Here is a 12,489-nt window from a genome sequence, read left to right on the forward strand (position 1 = left end):
CACCTACGACTTTCCACAAAATCATAAATAATCAAGACACTACTCAAAGTTAAAATCTCTACTTGCGAGTGTGGCCACCTTTTATACCTATACGTACCTTTTATACTTTAAGACTTCGGTAGGTATGTCCAGTTTACAACAGTATTATGAAGACTGCAGTTTTAATAACTGTTTTGCAATCACTAAAATGTTTCCTGTTTTACATAATTACCTCCATAGAAGCAGTTTTGGTTAATAAGTTATCTAACTCAGGGTGGCAACTGCACATAAAACACTGAGACTATTACTGAAACTTACCATGCACCACTGACAGACTTGATTTAGTTTCCAAAGTGTGCAGAGCTGGGGTATTCACTGAAACAGCATAAAAAGGAAGGACTCAGAAGTTCCATAGTTAAAGCATAAGCATCTGAACGTGATGATAGCCAAATATGCCTCAAATTTGTCAAGATACATAGAGACCATAAGGGGCAAATATTTCAAGTGACCAAGATATTACACAACTAACCTAAACTTATATTCATAACGGCTTTATGGAGATATATTCACCTTTTAAAAATACACAATTCAGTGGGGTTTTTTTTAGCATATTCACAGGGCTGTGCAACCACAACCACTGTCTGATTCTAGAACATTTTCATCATCACCTCCTTCAAAATGCCCATGCCCAGTAGCCATCAGACCTCATTTCTGCCCCTTCCCCATCCCCAAGAAACAATCTACTATCTGTCTCTTTGAATTTGCCTATTCTTGACATTTCTATAATAAATGAAGTCATACAATATGTGGTCCCTTGCATCTGGCTTTGCTCACTTGGCATAATATTATCAAGTTTCATCTATGATGTAGTATGTATATAAATATCAGCATGTATTTTTATGGGCAAACAGCATTCTGTTTTATAAACTGACCACATTTTATTTACCTTTTCATTAGTTGATGGACATTTAGGTTGTTTCCACTGTTTAGCTATTATGAATAAAGCTGCAATGAACATTCATACACAATAAACCAGTTTTGAAAAGTACTCTAATCACTGGGCTGGAAGACATTATGTGAAGGTATTAATTCAGTCACAGCCTGTAGAGAGGGCTTTAGCCAACTTAAATAAGACTATATGCTCTTTAATTTAAATTTCTCCAGAAAATTAAATTTTTCCACAGCCTTCTTCCAATACTTGACAATTCTTAGCCGAGAGTTCTCTCTGGACTATTTATTGGTCCAGTTTGTTTTCACTAAACAGTATTTGTCTATTAGTTTACTGCTTCTTTATTACATCAAGACAGACTTTTAATTTGAATCTTACCCTAAAAAAAATACTGGCCACAAACCTCAGCTACTTATTTGTTTTGTTTTGTTTTCTGAGACAGGGTTTCACTCCTGTCACCCAGGCTGGAGTGCAGCGGCATGATCTCGGCTCACTAAAACCTTTGCCTCCCAGGCTCAAGAGACCCTCCTGCCTCAGCCTCCTGAATAACTGGGACTACAGGCATGAGGCACCATACCCAGCTAATTTTTGTATTTTTAAAGAGACGAGGTTTCACCATGTTAGCGAGGCTGGTCTCAAACTGCTGACCTTAGTGATCCACCTACCTCGGCCTCCCAAAGTGCTGGGATTACAGGCATGAGCCACCACGCCCAGCCATCAGCTACTTCTGTAGGTATACATTTTTTGTCTTCACGATGGCTTCTAGTGAAAGTGTTCGATTCCTATTTGCAAATTGCTCACAGACTCTGGAAATATTGCCTTCGTACCCATTTACAACTTATATAATCTAGATCAAGTTTTGGTAAACTAGTCCATGAGACATACCCAGTCCACTGCCCATTTTTATTGGAACACAGCCAGGCTCCTTCACTTAAATATTGTCTATGGCTGATTTTGCACTACAGTAGCAGAGTTCAATAGTTGCAAAACAGATCATCTAGCCTGTGAAGCCTAATGTAAATCACTATCTGGCCTTTTACAGGAAAAAAAAAATATAGCATACTAAGTATTCCTGATTTAGATATTATTCCAGCTTACAGAAACAAAAGATCTTATGCTGCTAAAATTGATTATAATTTGGTCTTTTCCCTAAACTACAGAATTCATTCCCCTTATTATGAAAGGGTAGTCAATCAGTAAATGACTGACTAGTGTCTAAATCACCAAGGGTATAAATGGGTGGAATCAACAGGTTTGACCATATCTGCCTTATATTAGACATCACAATTCTTCATTTTACTGGGTATAGATCTGATTTATTTATTGCATATCTCCTAAGCTGACTTTCACTTTGTGATTTAGATTTTCTGATCCGAAACTTTAGAGTATATGTTTTCTTTTCAGTGATGAGAACTTCCCTGCCATCATTAGAACCTTGGCGTTTAGATCCTTTTTGTATGCTGGGAAGAGGAATGGGTTGAGCCGTGCCTCACTCGGAAGGGACTCCTATCTATGGGGGTATGGGCCTATTTTTATTTATTATTTTAGGAATTTTCTAGAGACAGTGGCATCACATTTTTTCACCACATTCCCCAGTCAGTAAAAGTTCCCCTAGATACATACATATTTATTTAAGTGAATTTTATATGTACTATAATAGAAATATGCACATTTTAAAACAAAAAATGAAAAAATTCAAAGGATGAGATTATTAATATATAAAAATAACATCTAATAATTTTTTCCCATATTCCAATAGAAAATTTTGCATATTCCATTTGGAGAAAACCACTCTAAATATAGCCTTGGATTTAAAAATTTTTTTCTTCCTTGTATATTTGAGTTTGGTCAGCTGCTGAATATTCTTTGTTTGTTTGACTTATTTAGTATCTGACCTTTCTGTCCTTCTCTGAAATGTGTTTTTTTCTTTCATCTCATAAGATATAGGTTCAGCATCTCTTCCTCCCTCAACCCGACTCTTGGCACTTAAACTCCTCTCAAGAAGCCTCTGAGGAGGACCGAGTGCTTAAAAGCATCAGCATTTTCCAGCCAATAGTGCCAAATTCCAAAACACGCTCAAGAATGTCCTTTAGTCACCACACAGTGCTCTCGCAATTCCTGGGCCCATGTGCGTGGTCCCGTGCCCCTGTGCTCAGCCTCAGCCCACGCTCCTCTCGTGGTCAGATCCCTGTGCACGTGGCACATCTGTCTGCCCTTACTCCTTCCTGAGTGGAAGCAAAACTATTTCAACTATTTAGCTAGTACTTTTAAACAACCATCCGTCAGTTTCTAAACTGTAAAGATTATGTCCTTTTGGTTTACTGCTGAATCTTGACAGCTCTGGGAGACAGAGCAGATGGCCAGACTAACCACAAGTGGGGACAGACAGGACACCTGTCAGAGCCTGCAGCAGCAAGAGTGTCAGCAGTGCCTAAGTGTGGTGACACCACACGCAGTCACACAGTGTGTCACTTTGAGAAGTCTACAAGTATAAACTGAAGTGATGCCAAGGAATTTTTGTTGTCCCTTTTTAGACAAATTGTGAGATAATAGCTATGGCTAATCAACATCACCACAAAATCACGTGGATAGTTATAGTCTTAGGTTTTAGAACTAGGTCAAAACCAAGAATCGAAATAAATCATTACACGATCTCTAAATACATTGGTTTTCATAGAAAAGTCTCTAAAAATAATAAGTTATGCTTTGGTTTAGCATTTTATTTTATTTTATTTTATTTTGGGACGGAGTTTCACTCTTGTTACCCAGGCTGGAGTGCAATGGCGCCATCTCGGCTCACCGCAACCTCCGCCTCCTGGGTTCAGGCAATTCTCCTGCCTCAGCCTCCTGAGTAGCTGGGATTACAGGCACGCACCACCATGCCCAGCTAATTTTTTTTTTGTATTTTTAGTAGAGACGGGGTTTCACCGTGTTGACCAGGATGGTCTCGATCTCTTGACCTCGTGATCCACCCGCCTCGGCCTCCCAAAGTGCTGGGATTACAGGCTTGAGCCACCGCGCCCGGCCTGGTTTAGCATTTTAAAGACACCTTTAGAGCCCTGCATCTATTATAGGAACTTACTAGGCACAGCTGGAGCAGCTGGCTGAGATTCAAAAGTCTGCCAGGCTAAAGGAGTTCCTGAAATGACAGAAAAATAAATGAACAACAACAACAAAAAAATCACAAGCTATGGATTAAATTTTTGTAGCCCTTATCCTAATTTGTGCCCCCATGAAAAACAATAAATGAAATGTACCAATATATAGCATTTCACCAAGAGAATAAATATGTGTAACATAAATCCTTTTGAAGCTAAATTTTTCCCAGAATTGCTTTCCCGTCAAATAGTTATGATATCTAGTTAATCATGCAGGTATTCCTCCCTACCTGAGCTCTTGTTATTTGAAGAGGAGTTGAGGAGAACCACAGCCCTTTCTTTCCCCAAGTCTTTATCTCAAAACAAGAAGGAGGAAACCCAGCTCATAAACCCCAGTATCACCCCCAGTTGGCATTCCTCAAATAGACAAAGATTCCTCCAGAACCTGAGACGTGCGGGAACCAGGACTGAATGGAATCACTGGGAAGGAAGCCAGACAGAAGTGGGACCCTGAACCTGAGGCTCCCAGTCTCCCTTCTGGTCTGGTCTAGCTCCTTTTTTTGTTTGTTTTGTTTTCTTTTGCAATGTCAATGCGTGCCAGGGTCTTGACTGGTTTAGAGAGAGAGAGAGAGAGAGAGAGAGAGAAAGTGGGGGGGGGTTCTTGAATTATATGGAAACAGGTGGGCTATCATTGCTGCAGTCAGTAGGTTATGCATATTCCCACTAAGCTTAGAACAAGCCTATAACCCCCAAATAGCCAAAGTTGAGAATAACACAAGCCTTTATAGCACTTTATAATAATGAAGAGTTTTTTGGTTTTTGTTTTTTATAGATGTGGGTTTCACTCTGTCACCCAGGCTAGAGTGCAGTAGTGCAATCGTAGCTCATTGCAGGCTTGAATTTCTGGGCTTGAGTGATTCTTCCACCCCAGCCTCCTAAGTAGCTGTGACTACAGGTGCCTGCCACCATGCACAGCTCATTTTTTATTTTTTTATTTTTAGAGATGGGGGACTTGGTGTGTTGCCCAGGCTAGTCTCGAGCTCCTGACCTCAAGTGATCTTCCTGCCTCGGCCTCCCAAAGTGCGAGGATTACAAATGTGAGCCACTGTGCCTGGCCTACTAAGAGCTTAATATCAATAACAATGGCTAACTTAATGAGGGCTTAACATGTATATTGGCCCATTGAATTCTCGTAACAAGACTATGATGTAGTTACTATTTGCTATGACTTGAATGTCCCCTCAAAAATGCAAGTTGAAATTTAACTGCCATTGTAACAATGTTACGTGGCAACAGTAGCAGGAGTGGGTTAGTTATTGAGAGAGGGCTCCTGATTTAAAAAGAGGAGTTTGGCCCAATCTCTTCTCTCTGTCTCAGGCATTAGGTGGCCAGGTGATGCCTTGCACTGTGGGTTGACCCTCACCAAATGTCAGCACTATGCTCTTGGATTTCCCAGCCTCCAGAAACGTTGTTTTTTGTTTTTTTATAAATACCAGTCAGTGCTATGCTATTATAGCAGAGAAAACAGACAAAGACACTGTTCATATTCCTACTATAAAGCTGAGGAAACTGAGGCAGAGATTCACAAAGCTACGAAGTGCCAGAGATGGGAGTGGAACCCAGTCTGTCAACAGACCCTGTGCCTTTGTATGCCATAACTCTGTTCTACAATGTATAAGTTAAGAGGTAAATGGTTCCCAAGCAGGTATTATGTGCCTAATAGTACTCTGATTTAAAAAATGAAACAACTACATGATAGTTTAGATTTTTAAAATTCTTCACCTTTCTGGGTTGTGGTAACAAATCTCTCAAATTAAAATAATAGAGGACAGATCTACCAAATTAATACAGCAAGAAGAATGCCATCTTAGCACATATAAACAAGTGGGGCCCCCATTCCTCTGAAGCCCAGCGCAATTGGGGAGGCCCCCCTCACTGGCAGCACAGGGATTCCGTCCACTTACCTTTGGGGTCACTGACACTGTTTAATGGACTACAGGTACACTCTTTAATCTGCAAAAAATACAGTCTTCTAGTGATACATTTGAAATTAGATAGGGACACACAGGGTCATGGACAGATAATGTTGTTAGTAAATTAATCTTTTCACTAAATCCTCCAGAGACCTAAGGCTATGGACTTTAAAAGCATAGTGGCAAAAGTTATTACCCAAACCTCACCATTACACAGTATGTTCACGTAAAAAACCTGTCCATGTACATCTTGGATCTAACAACAATAACAAAAAAAGATTTTTAAGTTGCATTTGGATTTGGCTGCTTCTTAAGGTAATTACTGAAAGAAATTCTTATCTACCTTCAAACCAAATTAATTTTGAACTTTATAAATCTTCAACATATTGCTTCTCAATACCTTTAAAAATGTATTTTATTGCACTAAGTTTTACAAGCAATCAAAGGGGAAAAATACTCCATATTCCTCACCTTATACTAGTTACAAATGCTTTATAGCAAAAACACATGTCCTTATTTACACTGTGTTGCTTAAAGAAGCCAGTGCCACACTGCCGCCAGACGTACCTGCTGTCTCTGAGTTAGAATCAGTTCGTTCTGCTCCTGGATTCTCTGCCCTAGCTCTTCTATCCTTTTCTTGTAGAAAACATTGCTTGCATTTAGATCATCTATCTTTGAGGTTCGAAGTTTCTCTATATGTGACATAAGCTGAAAAAAAAGTTAAGAAAGGCATTCATCTGTAAGCTGCATGGGCAATATCTTCATTCTGCAGATTTCAAGTATGTGCCCTGCCTGTTTTGCTGGTCTGATGCTATCCATACACATCAAGTCGTTGAATAAATCTTTGATCATAGCATATCCTGGCCCTGGTTGCTCTAGGTGCTTCATCTGTATTCCCAAGGGAGCTCATGACCCCAAACAGACAACACTGATTATGGGAGCAGCTGATCCAACTAAGCACATAACATGAAATAACACATGAGGAGCAATGATAAAGGATTCAGGCTTCTCCTGCAGAGTGGCTCTGATCGTCCATACTAAATTTCTGCTGCAGTCCTGTCCTTCACATACCCACATGGGCCATCCTAGGCCAGAGAGCACATCTTAATTTACTTTTTTTTTTTTTTTTGAGGCAGAGTCTCGCTTTGCCACCCAGGCTGGAGTGCAGTGGAATGATCTCAGCTCACTGCCACCTCTGCCTCCCAGGTTCAAGCAGTTCTCCTGTCTCAGCCTCCTGAGTAGCTGGGATTACAGGCACCCACCACCACACCTGGCTAATTTTTGTATTTTTAGTAGAGACCGGGTTTCACCATGTTGGCCAGGCTGGCCTCAAACTCCTGACATCAGGTGATCCGCACTAATCAAACTCCCAAAGTGTTGGGATTACAGGCGTAAGCCACTGTGCCTGGCCAAATCTTAATTATTTTATATTCCCAGAAACTAGCACAATCCCTGGCCCTCAGCAGGTTCTCAATAAATGTTTACTGAGAAAAAGAAGGGGCATGGTGGGGATTAGAGGGGAAGAGGGAGGAAGGAGAAGAGGAAAAGAAGCAGGGAGGGAAAGAAAGGGAGAGATGCAGAGGACAGAGGTACAGGGACACACAGATTTATTCATCTTTAGAGATAATATCAGGGAAGATCATAGACTGGACAAAAAGAATTCAGGAAGAATTTGTTTTCAATAATTGAAGGAAAGGTGCTTAAAGCAATTTTAGTAGTTATTTAAACAGAGAGGGTTAAAAAAAAGGAGGGGGGGCCTTGAGGCCAGGCACAGTGGTTCATGCCTGTAATCCCAGCACTTTGGGATGCCGAGGCAGGCAGATCACTTGAGGTCAGGAGTTCAAGACCATGCTGGCCAACATGGCAAAACCCCATCTCTACTAAAAATACAAAAATTAGCCAGGCGTGGTGATGGACGCCCGTAATCCTAGTTACAGCGAGTGCTCGACTTACGACCATGGTCGGGACCGCGGACCAGTCATAACACGATGTGGTCATAAGTTGAGTAGGCTACATGTAAAGTTGAAATGGTACACACGGAGATGGTAGTGCTGCCAGAAGCTGGTCCGCACTGTCGCACGCCCAGCTGGGCAACGTTTGTGCTGCCAGACACGGAGCAGTCGTGGCTAGCGATTGTGGTCGTAAAGTCGAATGGTCGTAAGTTGCATAGGTCGTAAGTCGATCAATACCTGTACTTGGGAGGCTGAGGCAGGAGAATTTTTGAACCCAGGAGGTAGAGGCTGCAGTGAACCAAGATCATATCATTGCACTCCAGTTTGGGTGACAGAGTGGGACTCGGTCTCAAAAAAAAAAAAAAAAAATGCTTCATAACTGGGATGAAGGACACTCCAAGTCTAAGGCCTGGAAGTGGTGACGGGGTATGCAGATCAGATCAAATAAATGAGTAGGAAGTATCTGTGCCTGAGATGAGCATATCAGGACACCTAAGCCTGCATTTCCTCATTTCCTTGCTTTTAGAAAATTAACACTCACTATGTACTAGATGCAGTTCATTTTGTTGAATCCACACCACATTGTTATGGATACATGTTTTGGCCCCATTGTACAGACAGGAAAACTCAAGTATAGAAAGGTAAAGTCACTGGCCCTAACTGAGACAGCTGAAAAGGGGCAGAGCCCAGACTTAAACTTTCACATGCAAGTTTCAAAGTTGGTGCCCTTTTGAGAGCCAAGGAGGGAGAATTGCTGGACCCCAGGATTTGGAGGTCAGCCTGGGCAACATAGTAAGACCCTGTCTCTACAAAAAGTTTTAAAAATTAGCTAGGTGTGGTGGGGTGAGTCTGAAGTCCCAATTCCTCAGGAGGCTGAGGTGGGAGGGTTGCTTGAGTCCAGGAGGCTGGGGCTGCAGTGAGCTATGTTCATGCCACTGCACTCTGACCTGGGCAACAGAGTAAAACCCTATCTTAAAAAAAAAAAAGAAAGGGGGCAGTGTTTTAGCTTCCTGCACGGTCTTGCCTCTGAAATGCTCTGTGCTCCTGAGGCTGAACAAACACTGGGTTGAAACAATCTAGAAAGATTTTCCGAGTGAAACCTACAAAGAATCCTATCCTAGTGGATACTAAGAACCTCCCCCAAGGAGGGCATTGTCAAGAGCTTTCCATACATCTTTACAGGTCCCTGGAAAAGTGGCCTCCAAAGCAGTCTCGGAAACATTGAGCTAAAAAATAGAAGGAAACACCAGTAAAATTGTCCAGGCTGCCAGATGGAAGTTTAGGATCTTGGCCCTGATCAGCTACATGGGGAGCCCTTCCAGGCCCCAGGAAGAAAGGAAGTGTGGGAAAATCTGAGAAATGACATCATTTTTAATATAGGGGTTAAGAATGAATCAGAAAGGCACAGAAAACCATTCACTGAAAGAGGAATGGAGAGGGTCTAGGCAAGATGTAGCCAGAAATTATTTTGAAGTTTGCAGTTCATGAGCCCATTTCTTGTGATCCCATTTCAAGCTCTACACATTTTTTCCTACCGGTCCACATCACCCCATCCTCCCTTCCTTCATTATGTGACCATCTGACAATCTCCCAAGCTCTCCAGAGTCTTCTGTTGGGTAAAAAGGGCAAGCCATCGCTTATCTGTGACTGCCTCTGAACTCTTACCGATGTTATTTAAAACAAAAAAATGTGCCAAGAATCTAGGTAAATCAATAGAAAGTTGGCAAATGCAACTTCCCCTAAACAGAGAAATACAATATGTGCATTGTGGGAACAGCAGGCACCAATCATGTGGAATAATTAATAGTTAGGTCTCAGGCAGAGATTACTAAACCTGATTGAATTCACCCCTCTGTTAGGGTTTAAGAGAAAAGAAGGGAGAGGTAAGCAGCTTCTAAACAAGCCAAACCAACAGATGAGGAAGGAGTGCAGCCTAGTGGAGGCACAAATCCCCCCACAGACACAGTACGTGAGGCGTGCACCTCACTCAGAACCAGGAAAGGCCTCACCTTCTTCCTCCGTGACAACAGTCAGTCTTTCTCTCTATCATAACTTGACAAATTGTAAAAACTGCAACTTGCATTCTATTCTAGCCAAAAGGTCATTGAAATTCCCACACCTGCCTGAAACACACTTTAAAGCAGCTAGGATTTTAAAATCCCCCCACTATTAATAAAGAAACCTGAATTCTGTCCCTAAATACCAACATTAGAAAGATGACTTGAAGAATAAGAGTAGGGATTTTAATGATCTAAGAGCAGTGGTTCAAATCATAGATCCCAAGCAGAATAGCCTGGGTGGCTTTTAGTTTGTTTTTTTTTCCCAAAATCCACAGTCCCAGACTTGCCTACTAAATCATGATCTCAGGGAGTGGAGCTGGCCACATGTACTTTGGAAAAGAGTTTCAGGTAATTCTGAAGTGTATCCCTTTACTTCGTCAGAGCATCCAAACAAAAGATCCTGCATCCTTACAGAAAAGCAAGCACTCGAAGCTGTCACTGCCTGTTTTTCTTCCTGGCTGGGAGCTTGACAGGTGAGTGCCTGGAGCTAGACAGGCAAGCCAGTGCGGTATGGCCTGGAGTACACAGGGCCTGCGTTCGAATATCAGTGACCTTGGGCAGGACAGCATCTGTCTAAGCCTCTGTTTCCTCACCTGTAAAATGGGTGACAGCACCTACCTCATAGAACTCTTAGAAGGATTAAGTATATGGCAACTACAAAAATCCACTTATTTCTAAATGTTCCATGAAACCAGTGCTGTGCTGATTAATCAGCTTTCAAGAAAAACAAAAACACACCCTGATGAGGAGAAATGTGCACAGCTGAGAGCCAGTATGAGTCAGCTCTAGGACACCAGGACATGAACCATAGAACAGGCCACTTTTGCTTCCGTGTAACCCAGAGGGACAAAGGAGCGCACTCCTTGCACAATGGAGCCACCTGTGGTGCAGAGAAACTACTGTCCACTGCTCCTGGGATCCTACATCTTAGCTGCCATAGATAAAATACGTTGGGAGGTGAACGCCATCATCCTAACTAGTGTTCTCCCTACAGCAGACGGTGCTTAGACCTCCAGACAATTCTGGCAACCCTGCTCTTCTGAAACCTACAATCAGCCTTTCTCCATCTATGAAAACAAGGCTGAATGATGCCCTTGTGAGACATCCAGCTACCTTCCACATTCATTCTGCAAGTTTGTAGTAAGTGCCAACCACATTTCAGGCACATGAGTGGATGCTGGGAAGACAATGGAGAGCTAAATAGATGGAGCCCTTCACTGAGAGGGCTGATGGTGTGATTGGAGAGACAGACTATAAACAAGTAAACAAATAAGCAAGTAAACTATTTAAAATAGTGCTCAAGCTCTGGTCAAGATGTGATGGGAATAATAAAGAAAAGGGACTACCTACTTGGATGGAGCGACATCAGGTGACCAGGGCCCAGAGGTCAGAGGCGGTGGGGTAAGCAGGGTTCTCAGGGGGCCCTCAAGGTTTCACCCCTGGTGTACATGCCCTGTGTGATGCTGTCCCCTGGTCTGAAGAGAACCTATGCTGTGCTTCTGAATCACAGAATATGGCAAAGGTGAAGGGACTTTGGAGATGCAATTGCAGTCTCAAATCTTAGGACTTTGAGCTTATGGAAAGGAAGATTATCCTGTGTGGGTCTGCCTTATTCAGGTGAACCCCTTAAAAGAAATTGCAGGCCGGGTACAGTGGCTCATGCCTGCAATCACAGTATTTTGGGAGGCCAAGGCAGGCGGATCACCTGAGGTCAGGAGTTTGAGATCAGCCAGGACAACATGGTGAAACCCCATCTCTACTAAAAATACAAAAACTAGCTGGGCATGGTGGCAGATGCCTGTAATTCCAGCTACTCAGGAGGCTAAGGCAGGAGAATTATTTGAACCCAGGAAGCGGAGGTTGCAGTGAGCTGAGATGGCATCACTGCACTCCAGCCTGGGCGACAGAGTGAGACTCTGTCTCACAAGGAGAAGAAGAAGAAGAAGAAAGAAGAAGAAGAAGGAGAAGGAGAAGGAGAAGGAGAAGGAGAAGGAGAAGGAAGAAGAAGAAGAAGAAGAAGAAAGAAGAAGAAGAAGAAGAAGAAGAGGAAGAAGAAGAAGGAGAAGAAGAAAGAAGAAGAAGAAGAAGAAGGAGGAGGAGGAGGAGGAGAAGAAAGAAGAAGGAGGAGGAGGAGGAGGAGAAGAAGAAAGAAGAAGGAGGAGGAGGAGGAGGAAGAAAGAAGAAGAAGGAGGAGGAAGAGGAGGAGGAGAAGGAGGAGGAGGAAGAAGAGAAGAGAAGAGGAGAGGAGAAGAAGAAGAAGAAGAAGAAGAAGAAGAAGAAGAAGGAGGAGGAGGAGGAGGAGGAGGGGGAAGAAGGAGAAGAAAAAGAAGAAGAAGAAAAGAGAAGAAAAAGAAGAAGAAGAAAAAGAAGAAGAAAGAAGAAGAGGAAGAAAGAAGAAGAGGAAGAAAGAAGAGGAAGAAGAAGAAGAAAGAAGAAAGAAGAGGAAAAGAAGAGGAAGAAGAAGAAGTGGAAGAAGAA

At 42.4% G+C, this 12,489-nt stretch overlaps 1 protein-coding gene across 6 annotated transcripts in view; it reads right to left on the bottom strand.

The window, feature by feature from the left end:
• Positions 1-12,489, bottom strand: part of DZIP1 (DAZ interacting zinc finger protein 1) — a 63,699-nt gene that overhangs the window by 25,153 nt on the left and 26,057 nt on the right. For 5 of the 6 annotated variants that reach the window (XM_037743901.1, XM_017543568.1, XM_037743899.1 and 2 more), the window contains exons 11-14: positions 6,567-6,707; positions 5,991-6,039; positions 4,011-4,067; positions 298-354 (exon numbers count right to left, since the gene is read on the bottom strand). In XM_037743901.1, coding sequence (XP_037599829.1) covers positions 298-354; positions 4,011-4,067; positions 5,991-6,039; positions 6,567-6,707 — 304 coding nt within the window. The remainder of the gene's footprint in view (positions 1-297; positions 355-4,010; positions 4,068-5,990; positions 6,040-6,566; positions 6,708-12,489) is intronic. The other variant, XM_037743900.1, reaches the window with a different exon arrangement.

The sequence above is a fragment of the Cebus imitator genome, unplaced genomic scaffold (assembly GCF_001604975.1).
Source record: "Cebus imitator isolate Cc_AM_T3 unplaced genomic scaffold, Cebus_imitator-1.0 Scaffold158, whole genome shotgun sequence".
Lineage (NCBI taxonomy): Eukaryota > Metazoa > Chordata > Mammalia > Primates > Cebidae > Cebus > Cebus imitator.